Source organism: Gopherus evgoodei, chromosome 18 (genome assembly GCF_007399415.2).
Source record: "Gopherus evgoodei ecotype Sinaloan lineage chromosome 18, rGopEvg1_v1.p, whole genome shotgun sequence".
NCBI classification, from domain to species: Eukaryota; Metazoa; Chordata; order Testudines; family Testudinidae; genus Gopherus; species Gopherus evgoodei.
Genome location: NC_044339.1, coordinates 1,553,899 through 1,573,528, shown reverse-complemented (window position 1 = coordinate 1,573,528; position 19,630 = coordinate 1,553,899). Strand labels below are relative to the sequence as shown.

General features: G+C 63.3%; 1 protein-coding gene across 1 annotated transcript in view; it reads left to right on the top strand.

Annotated features, from left to right (window-relative positions):
- HSPG2 (heparan sulfate proteoglycan 2) overlaps positions 1-19,630 on the top strand; it is a 189,453-nt gene that overhangs the window by 167,675 nt on the left and 2,148 nt on the right. The window contains exons 75-94 of the mRNA XM_030537635.1: positions 672-938; positions 1,229-1,341; positions 4,065-4,212; positions 5,153-5,269; positions 7,091-7,175; positions 7,612-7,756; positions 8,009-8,108; positions 8,419-8,528; positions 8,779-8,887; positions 9,850-9,948; positions 10,066-10,287; positions 10,944-11,188; positions 12,017-12,188; positions 12,514-12,636; positions 13,355-13,411; positions 13,711-13,786; positions 14,166-14,244; positions 15,818-15,888; positions 16,520-16,603; positions 16,914-17,017. Of these exons, the coding sequence (XP_030393495.1) occupies positions 672-938; positions 1,229-1,341; positions 4,065-4,212; positions 5,153-5,269; positions 7,091-7,175; positions 7,612-7,756; positions 8,009-8,108; positions 8,419-8,528; positions 8,779-8,887; positions 9,850-9,948; positions 10,066-10,287; positions 10,944-11,188; positions 12,017-12,188; positions 12,514-12,636; positions 13,355-13,411; positions 13,711-13,786; positions 14,166-14,244; positions 15,818-15,888; positions 16,520-16,603; positions 16,914-17,017 (2,526 nt within the window). The remainder of the gene's footprint in view (positions 1-671; positions 939-1,228; positions 1,342-4,064; positions 4,213-5,152; positions 5,270-7,090; positions 7,176-7,611; positions 7,757-8,008; positions 8,109-8,418; positions 8,529-8,778; positions 8,888-9,849; positions 9,949-10,065; positions 10,288-10,943; positions 11,189-12,016; positions 12,189-12,513; positions 12,637-13,354; positions 13,412-13,710; positions 13,787-14,165; positions 14,245-15,817; positions 15,889-16,519; positions 16,604-16,913; positions 17,018-19,630) is intronic.

Genomic DNA, 19,630 nt, shown 5'->3' with positions numbered 1-19,630 from the left:
GCCCTCGCCGCTGAACTGCCGCCAAAGACCCAGAGCGGAAGGAGCCCTCGCCACCGAACTGCCGCCAAAGACCCAGAGCGGAAGGAGCCCTCGCCACCGAACTGCCGCCAAAGACCCAGAGCGTAAGGAGCCCTCGCCGCCGAACTGCTGCCGAAGACCCAGAGCGGAAGGAGCCCTCGCCGCCGAACTGCCGCCAAAGACCCAGAGCGGAAGGAGCCCTCGCCACCGAACTGCCGCCAAAGACCCAGAGCGGAAGGAGCCCTCGCCACCGAACTGCCGCCAAAGACCCAGAGCGGAAGGAGCCCTCGCCACCGAACTGCCGCCAAAGAGCCAGAGTGGAAGGAGCTCCGGGTCTTCGGCAGTGGATCCTTCACTCGCTCTGGGTGTGTTCGGCGGCACTGAAGTACTTGCCGCTGAAGACCCACCGAAAACTCTCATGAGGGCCCCTGAAAACTCTCATAGGGGCCCCTGTGGGGCCCGGGCCCTGGGGCAAATTGCCCCACTCCCCCCCCCAACTCGTGGCCCTGCTGGGTGTTCCTCCCTGCCCTCCCCTTGGCACAGCTGCTGTGGGGGGGGCTGGCCCTAGAGGTTAACGCTGCTCCCATGTTCGTGCCCTCTGTGACCACCTGGGAGGGTGCCCCTCGCTCACCTCTGCCATCTGCCCCACCCAGCTCTGCCCAAGGTTATGATCAACATGCGCACCTCGGTGCAGTCTGTGCTGGTGGGCGCGGCAGTGGAGTTCGAGTGCCTGGCCATCGGGGACCCCAAGGCGCACATCACCTGGAGCAAGGTGGGCAGCCGCATTCGCCCCGAGGTGGTCATCAGTGGTGGGATGGTGAAGATCGAGCGGGTGGAGCAATCGGACGCGGGGCAGTACCGCTGCACCGCCACCAACGACGTGGGCACCGTGCAGTCCAACGTCATCCTGCACGTGCAGTGTAAGTGCCTGCTCCCCTACAGGGGGCGCCCCGTCCCACGCATCTCCCCTTGCACCACGAGAGGCGGGGTTTCTCATGGTGGCTCTTGCCCTGTGACGCGCTGTGGCACACGCACTACACCAGTGCCCGTCACTGGGGGTCATGGGGCCCTGTGCTGGATGAAGTGAGCGGCCTGCAGAGCAAAGGGTGACGCATCCCCGCACATCGGGTGGGCTGTGGGTGGGTAGGCAGCTGAGCCCTGGGCAGGAATGCCAGTGCCTTGCGCTGACGGATGTGTTCCTTCACTGCAGCCATCCCCCAGATTGCAGCTCAGCCGGAGATCAGGGAGGTCACCACAGGGTCGAAGGCAGTATTCCCATGCCTGGCGTCTGGCTTCCCCGTCCCAGAGATCAAGTGGACCAAGGTAAATCACTGATCTTTAGGGAATGCCCCCCCGCCCTCCAGCCCTGGGCAGTTACTCCCCTGGCACTCTCGCAATGAGCAAGGAGAGAGGAGGGCAGCCTGGACTTGCCAGCGACAACCGCTCTCGGCTTCACCAGCAAGATGGGGAAACCTGCAGTGGGGATGGCAGAAGGGTGAGCCCCTGTTGTGAGAATTCTCTGGTGTCAGTGGAGTTTGAGTGTCAGGGGCCACTGGTGGTAGTGATCCACTGCTCATCCCAGAGAGGTGGGCATGAGGAACTGAGGGGGAATGGAGGAGTGGGTACATGTTGTGACGATGGGGTTCTGGCAGGACCCAAGTGAGAGTGCCAGTTCAGGACCAGTGGCTCAAATAGGGCAGTCACAGCCCAAGGCTGGAGTTTTTCCACCTCTGAGGCAAACCAAACCAGCCAGACAAAGAGGACTTTGGTTTCACCCCACTGGCTAACCACAAGTCACACAAGCAATTCCCTTAGACACTCCAGTCTCCCAGTATCACCACCGGTCCCACTCATCCTGGGGATGAATGGTTATGAAAACCAACACCCCAATAAAAGAAAACGGTTCTCTCGATCCTAAAGAATCAAGCCCCAGACCCAGGTCAATATACACATCAGATCTTACCCACAACTCACGCTGTTGCCAATCCTTTAGAATCTAAAATCTAAACGTTTATTCATAAAAGGAAAAAGATAGCGAGGAGAGCTAGAATTGGTTAAATGGAATCAATTAAACCCAGTAATGGCAAAGTTCTTAGTTCAGGCTTGTAGCAGTGATGGAGTAAACTGCAGGTTCAAATCAAGTCTCTGGAGTACATCCACAGCTGGGCTGGGTCAACAGTCCTTTGTTCAGAGCTTCAGTTTGTAGCAAAGTTCCTCCAGAGATAGGAAGCAGGACTGAAGACCAGATGGAGATGAGGCATTAGCCTTATATAGGCTTTTCCACGTGTAAGAACCTCTTTGTCCTTACTGTGGAAAATTACAGCAAAATGGAGTCTGGAGTCACATGGGCAAGTCCCTGCATACTTTGCTGAGTTACAAGGCGTATCTGCCTTCTCTCCATGAGTCAGTTGTGTAGCTGATGGTCCTTAATGGGCCATCAAACAGGCGAGGCAGAGCTAACACCAACTTGTCTGGGATGTTTCCCAGAAGCACAGCACAAATTTGAAATACAGACAGTATAGAGCCAATACTCATAACTTCAACTACAAAACGATACATACATATAGATACCATAATTATAACCAGCAACCCATAACGTGGTCTTAGACACCTTATATGACTCCCTTTACATAAGATTTGGTGCCACTACAGCACCTTGGTTGCAACCATGTTCTATATGGTCCCAGATTATATCAATAACATCACAGATGTGTGGATGCATAGACGGAGAGGTGGGTGAACAGAAGGTAATGAGTGGAAGGGTAGATGACAGATGGCCAGACAGATGAGTGAATGGATGAATGAGTGGGCAGATGGTGGACAGATAGGTGCATGGGGGATGGATGGGTGGATAGGTGGGGGGTGGATGAGGGATGGATAGATGGTGGATGGACGGGTAGATAGGTGGAGGGGTTAATAATGGGTGCATGGGGGAGACTGGATAGGTGGGGGCATGGATGAGGGACAGATGGATGGGTGGATAGGCGGGGTGGAAGGGGGACAGATGGGTCAGTAGATGAGGGACAGGTAGATGAGGGACAGATGAGTGGATAGATTGAGGGGTGGAGGATGGGTAGATGGGTCAGTGGGTGGGGGACGGATGGGTGGATAAGCGGGGGCGGCAATGTTGGATGTATGGAGAACAGACGGGTGATTGGTGGAGGGGTGGATGATGGGCTGATGGGGGATGGGTGGGTCAGTGCATGGCAGACAGATGGGTGGATAGGTTGGGGGGGTGAATGATGGACAGATGGATCAGTGGATGGAGGTGGATGGCTGGATAGGTTGGGGTGGATGGGTGGATAGGTTGGGGTGGATGGCGGATGGATGGATGGGGGACGGATGGGTGGATTGGTGGGTGGGGTGGATGATAGGGGGATGATGAATGGGTGGGTCAGTGGTGGGGGACAGATGGGTGGATAGGTGTGGGAGTGGATGGGGGGTGAATGTTGGACGCATGAGGGATGGATGAATGGATGGGTGGGGGGTGAATGATGGGCAGATAGGGAATGGATGGATGGGGTACCGATGGGTGGATAGGTGGGGGGGATGATGGGCGGATGGGTGGGTCAATAGATGAGGAACGGATGAATGGGGTACAGATGGGTGATTAGGTTGGGGGGTGGATGATGGGCGGATGGGAGATGGATGGGTCTGTGGATGGGGGACAGATGGGTGGCTAGGTGTGTGGGTGGATGATGGGCTGATGGGGGACGAATGGGTGGATAGGTGGGTGGGATGGATGATGGGCAGATGGATGAGTGGATAGGTGAAGGGTGGATGATGGGTGCATGGGAGATGGATGAGTGGATAGGTGAGGGCGGAGGATGATTGGCGGATGAGGGATGGTTTGGTCAGTGGATGGGGGACAAATGGTGGATACATGGGTGGGATGGATGATGGGCGGATGGATGAGTGGATAGGTGGGGGGTGGATGATGGGCGGAGGGGGGATGGATGGGTCTGGGGATGGGGGACAGATGGGTGAATAGGTGATGGTGGGGTGGGTGATGGTGGCTGATGCCCTGGTCTGACATCTGGTTGCAGCTGGAAGGAGACCTCCCAAAAGACATTTGTCTGGAGAACAACGTCTTGACCATTCCATCTGTGAAACCAGAAGATGCCGGGATCTATGTCTGCACGGCATCGAACAGGCAAGGGAAGGTGACGGCCTTCTCCATGCTCAAAGTCCGAGGTGAGCATTCATGCTGCACTGGCGCCTGCAGGATGTGACCCGTGCAGCTGGAAGGGACATGTCCCTCATGTCCCCCATTGGTGTCTTCACATTACTGCCGTTGTCCTTCCTCCCTTCCCCGGAGGCACCATGTTACAGATGGTGTCCTTCCAGCTGAGGGCAAGGTGACGGGATCCCCCTCAGAACTGGTTGGCACCTTAGTAACCTCCCCATCCTGCTGCGGCATTCACAGCGCAGTCCCCATCCTGACCCAAGAGCGATGGGGGACTGAACTTCCCATCGGATGGAGGCACCAGGCTAACCCCTAGATGTGCAGCCCTGGGAAGATCTACCCAGGGGCCCATGTGTGCAGCCCGCGGGAGCACTGCTGAGCAGGCCGAGGCACTCACTTTCCCCATGGCGTCCTGAGCCCCACTGGGCCATGGTCACTGAACCTGAGCGCTGCTTAACCCCAGGCCTCCAGCCAGGCTGCACTGTCCTGTCCAGCTGCTCTTCAGGGGTCCAGGTTTCTCAAGCTAGGGGCTCAGCTCTCGATGGCAGGGGGAACAGGCTCTCTGGCATTTCTCCATCTCTGCCCCCATGATCCGTCAGAGTGGAGGTGGCAGCGGCATGGCTGCTCATCCCCCCTCCCATGCACACCCACAACAGCTGGGTGCCATGTGGCCCAGCTCTTCCCATGAAGCCGGTGATAGCCGCAGGTCCTTCAGGTCTGGCAGGAGAGGATCCCAGACCTGAGCGCTGGCAGGGAGCCGGGAGCCGGCTCCCTGCCTATAGATCTAACTCTCCTGTCTAGAGCGGCCCGAGGCCCAGGGTCAGTCTGCACTGCTGGGGCTGGGAAGGCTCCAGGCCCTAGCTCCTCTTCATAACGGGCACTGGCAGCCCTGCACGTGGGTCTGTTCCATCACACACTGACCAGCTCTCCCTTCTTCCACCATTCCAGAGCGGGTGGTGCCATATTTTACTCAGAATCCTCAGACCTTCCTTGCCTTGCCCACCATCAAGGACGCCTACAAGAAGTTTGAAATCCAGATCACCTTCCGGCCAGACACTGCTGATGGTGAGCCAAGTCCATCTGAGAAGCAGCCACGCCTGCCCACCCAGGGATGCCATCTTCCCGCAGGGGCAAGGGGTGGGACCCTGAGCCAGGACAGGGCTGGTGGGGGTAGTGGGGAGGTGAGGGGCTTCTCCACTGCTAACTGCATCGGCGAGCCCCTGCCTTCGATTGTAGCCCAATGGCCCCTGTAGCACACGGGTCACTTTCTTCTTTCGCCTGCTCCTGCCTCTTCTCTCCCAGGCAGTCTGAGTGAGCCGGGCTCATTTCACTTACCTGTTCTCCTTCTCCTCCCTTCTCACTCCGCCTTGTCCCTCTCTTGCCTCATGTGTCTCCTTTTCCATCTCTCCTCTCCCCCTCTAGCTCTCATTCTCTACTCAGGTAAGTCTGCACTCTGCTGCCTGATGCTCTTTTACAGCCTCGTGAGATGAGCTCTTAACCCTCTACAGCCCAGGGCCAGGAGCGCTGGCCCTCTGGGCACGGGACCCATGCACCCCAAGAGTGCCTTAAACCTGCAAACCCTGCACAGACTAACTGAGTGACGGGCAGGCTGGGAGTCAGCCAGGCTCCCCCGTGTGTCTAACTCCTACTAGCCACAGCTGCCACTTAACCTCCAGCGTATCTTCCTGCCTGTCCCAGAGATGTCACTCTCCAGGAAGTGACATCATCCCAAAACACTGGGTACCCAAGCGACTCCTACTGACATTGAGTTACTGTGTTAATCTGTGCTGCCAGCTCCATGCCCGCACCAGGTGGGGGGCCCTTTGGGAAGTGGGCAGAACTGATGGGCTGAGTCTGGTTTGGAAACACTTTCCACGGATTGCCATGTCTCCCCTCAGGGGCCTGCACAGTTGCTGGATAAAAGCCCACTAGTGCTGCCAGTGAATGAAAGCTATTGGCATAAGGGGTGGAGCCCTGTGTTGCTGGCTCCACCCCCACCAATGATGCCCGGTGGGTGTGGCTCCAAAGGGCCCTGATAAAGGAGCTGCCGGCTACGGGGGATGGGTGTAACTGATGTTGGGGGGGCCCCAGGCTGCCCTGAGACTGGACTTTCCCTTGCTCATGGGCTGGGCCTTCCTGCCCTTCGCAGCCCCACTCTGGCTGGGCATGAAAACCCAGAGACATTCCCCCTTTCCCTGCATCCCCCTCTCCGTCACCTGCCTCAGGGAGCCACCTCCTCCAAGACTGCAGAATAAAGGCCCTGCCACTAGAGGGAACTAGAGTTCAGCACCTACCCCTGCCCCCCAGTGCTGCCCACATCGATTGACCCCATGGGCCCACGAAGCACCACGGCTCCACAGCATCATCCCCTCTCCTGGCTTGGAGGCTCAGGCTCCCTCCAGACTTCGGCCTCACCAGTGCCCCACCAGTGCTCTCACCAGGCACACTCGCCATCAGCTAAGCCACGAGCAGAGGGCAGGGACCTCTGCTTCACCTGTTCCCTGCTCCCACCCAGCATAGCAGCTTGGTGGGTCCCAGGGGCTCAGTAGGGCCCCGGCTGTGCTGATGTATAGGGGATGCCCTGCTTTGGGGCTGCCAAGGGGCACACACAATGCCCAGCAGTCTCCATTCCCACTCAGGGGCATGAGGCCAGGGCTGTTCCGGCCAGGTCCCCTCTGCTCAGCTGTGTCTGGTGTTGCCCCCTCTCCAGCCTGCTCAGTGCTGTGGTCGGGGCCTGAGTGTCCTGTAGCTTGTGGTAAGCTGGGGATGGGGGCTGAGCAGTGGGTGTTTCTGGCTGTGATCTGGACCCTCCCTGCTCCTGGTGTTCGTTGGTTTGGGTGCGGCACTCACGTCCCACCCAGCTCAGCTCCTCTGTGCTTTTGGCAGGGATGCTGCTGTACAATGGGCAGAAGAAGAGCACCGGCGCTGACTTTGTGTCCTTTGGTCTGGTGGGAGGCCGCCCGGAATTCAGGTGAGACCTGGCAATGCCAGCCCCTCCCCAGAGCCAGGCCCTTCTAGCCTGCACCAACCCGACCAGCTCCGAGCCCTTCCTGAATCCAGGCTGCAAAGCGAACAGGGCCCCGATTGGCAGAGCTGTCAAATGGAGTCAGTGCCTAATTCTCATTCAGATGGCTGTGAACTGGCCGCCCAGATCCACTCCATGGCTCTGAAATCCCAGCTGCCCCAGTGGTGCCTCCCATCCCAGGATCTGCAGTGTGGTAGAAACTGGCAATGAAGTGCCTCTCATGGCTCAGGAAATGGGCGGCACAGGGGCCACATCACCTCATCCTGAACCAGTGTTGTGTATGGAAGGCAAGCTCCAGGCTGCAGCAGAGAAGTGCCAGGGGCCGGGGGGGTGGGAGGTGGCTCTGCTCCCTTCCCTGTCTCCAGCATGCTTGATGTTGCAGATTTGACGCCGGCTCAGGCATGGCCACGATTCGGCACCCGGCGCCAATCCGACTTGGGGAGTTTCACACTGTCTGGCTATACCGGAACCTCACCCAGGGCTCCCTGGTGCTGGACAGCCACCCTCCTGTCAACGGCACATCCCAGGTAAGAGAACGCTCAGGAGGCCACATGGTATGGGGCCAACAAGGTGGACTGCTGCAGCTATGGCCCCAGCCGTGCCATGCTGGCTCTGGTCCCCTGGAGTGGCACTATGCCTGGGGCAGCTTAGCGGGGGAAGACATGGCGAGGCTGGTTGGCTGGGGCTGTGCCTCCACAATGCATGGGGCTCTCCTAGAAACTGAGGAGGGCACAGAGGGTAGCCCTCAGCTCCTGTGCCCATCATTCTGTGCCCCCCAGGGTAAATTCCAAGGGCTGGATCTGAACGAGGAGCTGTACCTCGGCGGCTATCCCGACTACATCGCCATCGCCAAATCCGGCCTCAGCAGCGGCTTTGTGGGTGAGTGCAGGCGGCCTGGCTCCCGCTCCCTACGCAGCCCTCAGACACCCGCCCCGGGGCGCCTGGGCTGGGAGCCCTGCGTGTGAGTGGAGAACACCAAGTGCAGGCAGCCTGGCTCCCGCTCCCCACGCAGCCTCAGACACCCGCCCCTGGGCGCCCCGCGTGTGGGTGGAGAGCACCGCCCTGAGATGGTGATGGAGGGATTCTGAGCCCCTTGCCCAGCAGGGTTCCTTCCTGGCTCCCCAGGCGCTCCGCCCTGGCCCCATTGCCCAGCCTGTTCTGACTGCCCCTTCTCCCTTGGTCCCCCCAGGCTGTGTACGCCAGTTGCTGGTCCAGGGCGAGGAGGTGATCTTTAAAGATCTGGACTTGAAAGCTCATGGTGTTTCCAACTGCCCCACATGCCGGGACCGGCCATGTCAGGTAACTCACCTCCTCGCCCCAGCCCCTTGGGGCAGAGCTTATGTGCAGTTCAGACACATGCTGGGCTCCTGCTTCCCTGGGGTTGCACCGGTATAACTGAGGGGCTTTGCCCCTCTTGGGCTCTGCTTTCCCCTGTGGCATGTGCTGTTGATGGCCCCAGGGCACTCCTTGTGTCATGGGATGTCAGCAGCAGCTGGGGGCAGGGCTCTGTCCCCTCTGCAGTTCAAACCATCTGACTGCTCCTCCCCAGAATGGAGGTGTCTGCAGGGACTCGGAGAGCAGCAGCTACGTGTGCCACTGTCCGCAGGAATTCACGGGGAGCAACTGTGAACATTCGCAGGCGCTGCATTGCCACCCAGGTACTGCCCCCTGACACCATTGCCTCATAGATCCAGCACTGCCCCATGGCACCACTGCCCCATAGCTCCAGCACTGCCTCCCGGCACCGCTACCCCATAGCTCCAACACTGCCCCCCAGCACCGCTGCCCCATAGCTCCGGCACTGCTCCTTGGCACCTCTGTCCCATAACTACAGCATTGCCCCATTGCACTGCTGCCCCATAGCTCTGGCACTGCCCCCCAGCACCGCTGCCCCATAACTACAGCACTGTCCCCCTGAGCTGCTGCCCCATAGCTCCAGCACTGCCCCATTGCACCACTGCCCCATAGCTCCAGCACTGCCCCATTGCACCACTGCCCCACAGCTCCAGCACTGCCCTACGGCAGATCAGCTAGCGATCTCCCTATAGCTCCAGCACTGCCCACCAGCACCGCTGCCCCATAGCTCCGGCACTGCCCCCCCCCACACTGCTTCCCCATAGCTCTGGCACTGCCCCCTCGTACTGCTGCCCCATAGCTCCGGCACTGCCCCCTGGCACTGCTGCCCATAGCTCCAGCACAGCCCCATTGCACTGCTGCCCCATAGCTCTGGCACTGCCCCCCGGCACCGCTGCTCCATAGCTCCAGCACTACCTCATTGCACCGCTGACCCATACCAACAGCACTGCCCACGACAGCACAGCAGGGGGATGCTGTCACCATCACTGGCCCAGCAGGAGCTTTGCCAGGGGCCAGGGTGTGACACAAGTCCCTGCTGCCCCGTCCATGTGAGCCGGGCCTGCCCCGGTAACTGGACTAGGAGCCATGGGGGCCGCACTGGGAACAGGTGCTGGCCACAGCCTGACTGCACCGCGTGGGCTGCTCCATGTCCCCCTCCACACCTGTGCGGAGCAAGGGCACCCCCGCTGCAGCCAGACCCCCCCTCCCTGCGCCCCCCTTGTGCTGCCCGGGCGCTGAGCCCTGTTGTACCTGTCTCCCCCAGAGGCCTGCGGACCGGATGCCACCTGCATTAACCGTGCAGACGGGCAGGGCTACCGCTGCCGCTGCCACCTGGGCAAGTCTGGGGAGACGTGCATGGAAGGTGAGTGGGGCGGGGGGGGCGGTCTGGCTGGGACAGTCCTGCCCCAGTCAGAAGGACCCTGCCGGTCAAAGGGCAGACGGGGCCAGTGGCAATCCTCAGTAACCCCTCACTCCACAGGCATCATGGCGACCACTCCTTCCTTCAATGGCAGCGACTCATTCATCTCCTACCCGCCCCTCACCAACATCCACTATGAGCTGCGCCTCGACACAGAGTTCAAGCCGCTCTCCCCCGACGGCCTCATCATGTTCAGCGGGGGCACAGGCGCCCCCGTGGAGGATTTCGTCTCACTGGCCATGGCCAGCGGGCACGTGGAGTTCCGCTACGAGCTGGGCTCAGGTAAGGGTGCTGGGCATTAGCGTGTAGCTGGCACTGGCGCTTGCCCCTGAGCGAAGCTGCCTGCTGGGGCCATGGCAGGGCTGGGTGTTGGCATCTGTCCCACAGCCCACCCGCTGGCGCTCCCCTCACCTCCCCCTGGCTGCAGGTCAGGCCAGCTCTTGACCAGGAGGATCCAGATTCTGTGGCCTCTCTGCTGTGGCTATCTGCATGGAGGCTGCTGGTGCCAGCTGCGGGGGTCACTGTTCTGGTGGGTACCGTCTGGTTGAGGGACACTGCCCCACCATGCTCGGTTCATCCCCGGGAAGGCTGGTCAGTTGCTGCTGCCCTGGGCTGCATTTGGGCCGTGGCCGATCCCCTCAACCCCCCAAGGGCCACACCGCACTGGCTCCCTTTCCTCCCAGCACACAGACCTTTGTAGCCTTTGTAGCCCGGGGTCGAGGACCTCACAGCCATCTGCCTTGTCACTGGCACCAAAGTGCCAGTGGCCCCTGCGATGCCCCTTGGCAGGGCATAGGGCTCTGAAAGCACCCACCATCCTGAGAGGCCCTGGCATGCCCTGGCAGGGGAATTTGCAGCTACCCAGCCACTCCAGGCGAAGGAGAGACCCCTGGGTCGTGCCCTGAGCTCGGCGCCCGTCTCACCACTCTCTCCCGCAGGCATGGCTGTGCTCCGGAGCACAGAGCCACTCGCCCTGGGCCAGTGGCACAAAGTCTCAGCAGAACGGATCAACAAGGATGGCACCCTGCAGGTGGACAGCAGCAAGCCGGTGAAGAGATCCTCCCCGGGGAAAAGCCAGGGGCTCAACCTCCGCACGCCCATGTACCTGGGCGGGGTGGACAAATCCGTCACTCTGCCTGCAGCCGCCAGCATCAGCTCCAGCTTCCATGGCTGCATTGGGGAGGTGAGTCGCACCCTTCTGGAGTCACTCCTGAGCCCTGTAAGGAGTGGAGTCAGAGGAGATGGCGGGCTGGGAGCCAGGACTCCTGGGTTCAAGCCCCAGCACTGGAAAGGGAGTGGGGCCTAGCAGGACCGGCACTAGGGGTTTGAGCGCCCTAGGCGGACGGCAATTTCGCCGTCCCGCGGCTCCGGTGGAGCTGCCGCAGTGGTGCCTGCAGAGGGTCCAATGCTCCGTGGCTCTGGTGGAGCTGCCGCAGTGATGCCTGTGGGAGGTCCACTGGAGCCACGCGAGCAGCCGACCATCCGCAGGCACCACTGCGGCAGCTCCACCGGAGCCGCGGAACACTGGACCCTCCGCAGGCACCAAGCTCTGCCTGCCGCCCCCTCCAGCAAAATGGCGCCCACCATTTATTCTGGCACCCTAGGCGATTGCCTAAGCTGCCTAAATGGTAGCACCGGCCCTGGAGCCTAGTAGGGTGAGCAGGGGCGGGCTGGGAGCCAGAAGTCCTGGGTTCTATTCCTAGTGGTGCCATTAACTCTGGAAGTGGTCTACTTACACCGACCCTGACAGCCCCATAGGGGGCAGGCGAACCCCTTCCTATTTAGCAGCGTGGGCGCTGGGGCTCAGCTTGTGGCAGCCTTGGGCCAGGTCATGCTCTGAGTGGCTCCTGGGCAGCCTGGATCCCATATACTGTGTTCTCTACCCAGCTCTGAAAGTGCCTTTCTGTGCCAGCTCAGCCTGCCCAGTTTGGGGCAGTGCAGGCCCCAGAGTCCCTGGCTGAACCCAGAGAGGTACTGAGGCTGACATGGCGTCTCCTTTTCCCTCCGCCAGATGTCGATCAATGGGAAGAAGGTGGACATCTCCTACAGCTTCCTGGAGAGCCGGGGCGTCACCCAGTGCTATGACAGCTCACCCTGCGACCGCAGGCCCTGCCTGCACGGCGCCACCTGCATGCCCACCGGCGAGTACGAGTTCCAGTGCCTGTGCCAGGATGGCTTCCGAGGTGGGCACGCCTTGTCCCCGCGGCTGGAGCATGGACAGGGCTAGGAACATCTCTGTGCACCGGGGCACTGCCACCTGTGCTGCCAAGGGCCCAGGGTCGTTCTTGCAGCAGATTGCAGCCCCACCACTGGAGTGAGGAGGGGCCCTGAGCTGGGCATCCCCGCTCATAGGGTGCCACTCAGGGATGTGCCCAGGGTGGGCCCCTATAGCTGGGGTCCCTTCTCCCTGGGGAGTGTGCATGTGTGTACACGTGTTTGTGCTCGCACGTGAGTGCGTGCCCCCTTGTGGGAAGGCTGTGCCCACAACCCCTGGCTGTCTCCCCACAGGTGAGCGCTGCGAGCTCTCTGAGGATCAGTGCCTGCTCAGGAACCCCTGCCTGAACGATGGGAAGTGCAAGGCAAACCAGTGCCTATGCCCAGCCGGCTTCTCGGGGACGTACTGCGAGCAGGGTATGCAGACTGGGGTGGCGGGCGGGGAGCTGCCTCACCCGCCCCTAGCACAACCCCCAAGGACCTGCCAGGGCTCTAGCCAGGCCCTTACAGAGAGGCAGGAGCTAGAGCAGGGCAGCAGAAGGGCCGCTGGGTGCTGTGGGTGCAGGGGGAGAGGAGGAGTCATAGTGGAGGTCAGGGGTCTGTAGGGAGCAAGGGAGGGAACCAAAGCTGAGTGTCCAGGGGGATGGGGGTGGGCAGCAGCATGCCCAGGGTTGGGGTTGGGGGGATGGTGAGTCAGAGTATCTGGAGCTGGGAGGGCTCAGGCAGCAGCGCATCGGGGGCTGGGGGTCTTGGAGGAAGCAGTGTGCCATGGCTTGGGAAACTAGGGGCAGCATGTGCTCGGGGTGGGGGCAGCATGTGCTCGGGGTGGGAGATGGGGGGCCACGTGTGCTTGGGGCGGGGGCAGCGTGTGCTCAGGGTGGGGGACAGTGTGTGCTCGGGGCAGGGGCTGGAGGCAGCGTGTGCTTGGGGCAGGGGGCAGTTCCTCTGGTTTGGCGCTCAGCACTTGGTATCCACAGCACTGTGCAGCGCAGGGCCCAGCAGGGAGCCAGCCCCCGGGTCCGAGCTGGCAGAGCGATGTCCTCTGCCTCCCCCCTGGCATGGAGCGGCACTCGTGCCCTGTGCTGCTGTGCTGTGCAGTGCATTCCCTGTAACCCGTGTGTCTGTCTCCATGCAGGCCCAGTCCCGGCGGCGCTGGACCGTGAGTGGGCCCTGGAGGGCAGCGGGGGAAACGGTACGGTACCCACTTTGCTTGGCATCTCGCCCACTTCCTCTCTCGTTCCCCCTCTTTGTACGAGCAACCCTGGCCCAGCAGCTCCCAGGCTGACCCTGCGCCTCCCTGCAGGGGGTGGTCAAGGGTGGGGTGAGGCAGCTCACCCTGAGAGGGGGGGGGCTCTAATGAGCTGCAGGGTAGGAAGCGTCGGGAAGCAGCACTGGCTTCCCTGGGTGCAGCCAGGTTAATGTTAAGCCCAGGTGTGGGACGGGGTGACTCCCAGCGCCCCCTGCTGTCTGATCCCAGCTCTCGCCCTGCAGACGCCCCAGGCCAGTACGGAGCCTACTTCCAGGATGGCGGCTACCTTGCACTCCCCCGGCACGTGCTGCCCCGCAGGTGAGTGGGCCCCCTATGCTGTGACGGGGAGAAGGGGCATCGCCCCAGGGCCATCTGTGTTTGGGAAGGCCCGGAACTCCCAGCATGCGCCATTGGGGCGAGCACTGGCTCCCAGTGCCAGCCCCGCCATGTTCTGCATAGCTGGGGAGGGAGCCTGGAGTGTGAGCTGGGCAGGCCGCTCCGTGAGCAGCCCTCTGGCTGTCCCCCCAGGAGCCGCATGGCCTGGCTCCGGGACAAGAGGAATGGCAGAGCTGGGCCCTGGGCGGGGGGACAGGGTGCTGGTGGGGGCAGCGCTGCCAGGGCACACCATGGTCTGGTCCCTACCCCCTACCATATACACTGGGGCCCAGGGCTGACAGCCGCTGTCTTCTCCTTGCAGTCACCCCAAGTCTCCAGAGACCATTGAGCTGGAAGTGCGCACGCGCTCCCTGAATGGCCTCCTCCTGTGGCAGGGCGTGGTGAGTCGCGCAAGGGGCTGTCCCCCTCGCTGTGTATGGGAGAGCATCTGGGCCGGGGCAGGTGGAAGCCAGGCCAGCATGGGTGGCTGGGGCAGGTAGGAGGTGGGTGGGTGACAGGGAGGGGCTGTCAGGGCTCCCTGGCGTTCCAGGTGAGGGTGACACGGGCGGGACCCGGGGGGGGGGGGGGGGGTTGGGGGGGCAGGTCGGAGATGAGGGAAGCCTGGATGTGCCTCATGGGGCTGGGTTCCAGGGCTGAGAATGGCACCAGGGATGGGCTGCAGCCTCGTCCCCAGCCAGGGTGACTCCATCGCCAGCACTTGCTGGCCTGGAGTTCTGCAGCAGCGGGTTGAGAGCAGCCAGCAAGGGGGTAGAGGGGCCAGCGCGTGAGGAAGGACAGAGCTGGGCACCCCACTGGGGAGAGGGCCAGGGCTGAGAGGGCACAGGATTTACCAGCTTCTCCCTCAGCACGTAGGGGCACAGTGAGCCCCTCGGGGGAGCCAGGGTGGAGGGCAGGGCTAGGCGCATGGGCCCCCAGGAAGGGCAGAGGAGCCAGGCTCCTGGCTGCCCTCCGGAGAGGAGGGAGAGGGGCCTCCCTTCCAGGGAAGGGGGTGCCAGGCGGGCCTGAGCAGCAGTGTCCCCTGCTGTCAGTTGGGGGATTGGCTGCTGAGTGTGATCAGGACACCCATCCACCAGCATGGCACGCCGGCCAGCATGCTGGGCTGCTCCCTCCCCTGCTATGGCATGGGCTAGAACCCAGCTCCACTCTGGACTCACATCCCATTGCACCCCCATTGTCCGACCTTCCTGCGCATGCATGAAACCAGCCTGTGCCACCTGGCTCAGGCCAGAGAGCCAGGCCCATGCTAATCTGCCATGCTCAACTGTTCATTCCATGCCATGCGGGGCTGGCATTGCCCTAGAGTACCGCTCCCTGAGCCGTGCCGTGGCTGCCAGGCTCCTCATCACCCCCCTGGTGCATGCTGCTTCGCTGTCCATGGGCATTTCACCGCCCCGTTGCACGTTTCTCCTCCAGGTGACCGGGCAGCCTGCTCTCAAGCCACATGCTACTAACGAGGTATTTACTGCAGGCCCTTGGGTGCTGGGCCTGGCACCATGTGGGCAGTAGCAGTGGGGCATACAGCCTCCGGGATCACTGGGCTGTGCCTGGTGCACGGGCATGCACCGCAGCCAGGGACACACGTGGATCCCCGACTGGCGAACACTCCCTGCAACTTGGCCCCGACAGCCGTGTCCTCCCTTGGCCCCAGCCGCGCAGGGGTGGGCATTTCCACCGGCCCGCGGGCAGTGCAGCTGGCTGCCTGTACAGGGTCAGTCGGAGCATCTAGCCCAGGGTTGCCAAGAAGCCCTGCAGGGGAGCAAGCGCTGCTGGTTGGCTGCTTCATGGGCCCCGTGGCGCTGGCTGGCTCATTCCCTGGGTCCAGCCGTGGAACTGGCTCCCAGCTCAGCTGGACCCGTTCCCGGGTGGCAGGCAGGGCCCGTTGCTCCAGGGCTGGCTCCTGAGCAGGGTCCCAGCCAGACAGGAGCCAGCGGTGTCATAACGTCTCTCTGGCAGGAGGAAGGGCAGAACGGCAAAGCCAAGGACTTCATCAGCCTCGGCCTGAGAGATGGACACCTGGTGTTCAGGTAAGCATGGCCTGGCGCCAGCTGAGGAGCAAACTGCCACGTGGCCCCTGACGTGCCCCTCCTGCCAGCCAGGGAGGATGTCCAGGGCACAGGCTAGAATCCCCAGATCCACCTGCCCTGGGCCCACCTTCCCCCTGCTCCCAGATCCACCTTCCCCCTCCCCCCAGCATCTCAGATCCACCTTCCACCATCCCTAGGACTCTGGACCACCTTCCTCCTGACCCGGGGACCCGGATCCACCTTCTCTCTCCCCCTGGACTCTCAGACTCTCCTTCCCCTGGAATCTCGGACCCACCTTCCCCTACACCTGGGACCCCGGACCCACCTGCACCCTGGATCCTCATTCCCCCTGCCTGGGACCCCGGACCTACCTTCTCTCCCCACTTCTTCCACTTCAGATCCACTCTCCCGCCTCTGGGACCCTAGACACACCCTGAGCACCACCCCTAGGGTCCCAGAGCCATCTTTCCTCGGTCTCCCCCAGACCCCATTCCCCCCAAGCGCTGGGTAATGCAGATGCCCCCACCACCAAGAACTGACTAATGCAGGCGCTGCCCCCTCCCCCAAGCGCTGGGTAATGCGGACGCTGCCCCCCAGGAGTGGGTGCTAATGCTAGCCGTACTCCCCGCAGTTACCAGCTGGGCAGCGGCGAAGCCAACATCGTCTCTGAGGACCCCATCAACGATGGAGAGTGGCACAGAGTGACAGCCATTCGGTGAGGGGCCCCGGGGCTTAGCTCATCACCGGCCTGCAGCCACACAGCGCCTGGGAAGGGACGGGGAGGGAGCCATCCCACTGCAAGGCAGCCCTCCAACTATTCTGCCAGGATCCTTAGCCCCAGGCTCCTCCTGCAGAGGGGCTGAGCCGGGCTGCAGCCTGGAGCCAGGGATCCCGGGGGGCAAGGGTGTCACTGGTGTCAGTGGGCGCAGCTCCCCCATGGTCGATTGTCCTGCCCCCTCACTCCTGACTGGGATGGGGGCCAGCCTTGGACGAACCCGGCTCACGCCAGGCTCTGTACCCTGCAGGGAAGGCAGGCGGGGCTCCATTCAGGTGGACGGCGAGGAGCTGGTGAGTGGGGAGTCGCCGGGCAGCAACGTCATGGTGAACACCCAAGGCAGCGTGTACATAGGTGAGGCTGGACTGGCACCCTGGGGACCTGTGGGGTGCAGGCACCCAGGCTGTGTGGGACTTGGGAGACCTGGGAGTACGGGATGGGAACTGGGGCTCTCCCCTGCCCCCTGCCTCCTCAGCTGGACCCTCCTCTCCAGGAACCTGATGCCCAGGAGCCCTGTCTGAGCCAGCACTGCCGCTTCTGAGACAGAACTAGGAGAGATGGGGGCTGGCCTGGCCCAGGGCTGGGCACTTCCCATAGCAGAATGGGCCCAGCTCCCAGGCTCTGCGAGGCCCAGGGCTGGGCACTAAGCGTGGTGGGTGGGGCTGGCTCCCGGGGATCTGCAGGGCCCAGGGCCAGGCACTAACCATGGTGGATGGGGCCGGCTCCTGGCGCTCTGCGGGGCCCAGGGCCGGGCACTAACCGTGGTGGATGGGGCTGGCTCTCGGGGCTCTGCTGGACCCAGGGCCAGGCAGTAACCGTGGCAGGATAGGACCGGCTCCCAGGGGCTCTGCGGGGCCCAAGGCCGGGCACTAACCGTGGCGGGATGGGCCCAGCTCCTGGGGATCTGCAGGGCCCAGGCCAGGCACTAACCGTGGCGCGTGGGGCCGGCTCTCGGGGCTCTGCGAGACCCAGGGCCGGGCACTAACCATGGCTGGATGGGGCCAGGTCCTGGGGCTCTGCTGGGCCAGGGCCGGGCACTAACCCTGGCGGGTGGGGCCGGCTCTCGGGGCTCTGCAGGACCCAGGGTCGGGCGCTAACCGTGGTGGGTGAACCCGGCTCTCGGGGCTCTGCAGGACCCAGGGCCGGGCACTAACTGTGGCGGGTGGACCCGGCTCTCGGGGCTCTGCAGGACCCAGGGCCGGCACTAACCGTAGCGGGTGGACCCGGCTCTCGGGGCTCTGCAGGACCCAGGGCCGGGCGCTAACCGTGGTGGGTGAACCCGGCTCTCGGGGCTCTGCAGGACCCAGGGCCGGCACTAACCGTAGCGGGTGGACCTGGCTCTCGGGGCTCTGCGGGACCCAGGGCCGGCACTAACCGTGGTGGGTGAACCCGGCTCTCGGGACTCTGCAGGACCCAGGGCCGGGCACTAACCGTGGCGGGTGGACCCGGCTCTCGGGGCTCTGCGGGACCCAGGGCCGGGCGCTAACCGTGGCGGGTGGACCCAGCTCTCGGGGCTCTGCGGGACCCAGGGTCGGCACTAACCGTGGTGGGTGAACCCAGCTCTCGGGACTCTGCAGGACCCAGGGCCGGGCACTAACCGTGGCGGGTGGACCCGGCTCTCGGGGCTCTGCGGGACCCAGGGCCGGGCGCTAACCGTGGCGGGTGGACCCAGCTCTCGGGGCTCTGCGGGACCCAGGGTCGGCACTAACCGTGGTGGGTGAACCCAGCTCTCGGGACTCTGCAGGACCCAGGGCCGGGCACTAACCGTGGCGGGTGGATCCAGCTCTCGGGGCTCTGCAGGACCCAGGGCCGGCACTAACCATGGCGGGTGGATCCGGCTCTCGGGGCTCTGCAGGACCCAGGGCCGGCACTAACCGTAGCGGGTGGACCCGGCTCTCGGGGCTCTGCAGGACCCAGGGCCGGGCGCTAACCGTGGTGGGTGAACCCGGCTCTCGGGGCTCTGCAGGACCCAGGGCCGGGCGCTAACCGTGGCGGGTGGACCCGGCTCTCGGGGCTCTGCGGGACCCAGGGCCAGGCACTAACCGTGGTGGGTGAACCCGGCTCTCGGGGCTCTGCGGGACCCAGGGCCGGGCGCTAACCGTGGCGGGTGGACCCGGCTCTCGGGGCTCTGCGGGACCCAGGGTCGGCACTAACCGTGGTGGGTGAACCCAGCTCTCGGGACTCTGCAGGACCCAGGGCCAGGCACTAACCGTGGCGGGTGGATCCGGCTCTCGGGGCTCTGCAGGACCCAGGGCCGGCACTAACCATGGCGGGTGGATCCGGCTCTCGGGGCTCTGCAGGACCCAGGGCCGGCACTAACCGTAGCGGGTGGACCCGGCTCTCGGGGCTCTGCAGGACCCAGGGCCGGGCGCTAACCGTGGTGGGTGAACCCGGCTCTCGGGGCTCTGCAGGACCCAGGGCCAGGCACTAACCATGGCGGGTGGGGCCGGCTCTCGGGGCTCTGTGGGACCCAGGGCCAGGCGCTAACCGTGGTGGGTGGACCCGGCTCTCGGGGCTCTGCGGGACCCAGGGCCGGCACTAACCGTAGCGGGTGGACCCGTCTCTCGGGGCTCTGCGGGACCCAGGGCCAGGCGCTAACCGTGGTGGGTGAACCCGGCTCTCGGGGCTCTGCGGGACCCAGGGCCAGGCGCTAACCGTGGTGGGTGGACCCGGCTCTCGGGGCTCTGTGGGACCCAGGGCCAGGCGCTAACCGTGGTGGGTGAACCTGGCTCTCGGGGCTCTGCGGGGCCCTGCAGAGCCCAGGTGTATTGCATGGGATGGGACCCTGGTGCGATTGTGCGCTGGGGAGCAGAGGAAGCGACATTCCCGGTTTGGGGATGAGCTGAGAGGATCATGGTCACTTGGGGAATTCCTATAAACCCCCTGCCCAAAAGGGAGGGACGGTTCTAGTGATTAGAGCGGCCAGGGGAGGGGGGTCCGTACCCAGCTCTGCTCATCACGCCCTGC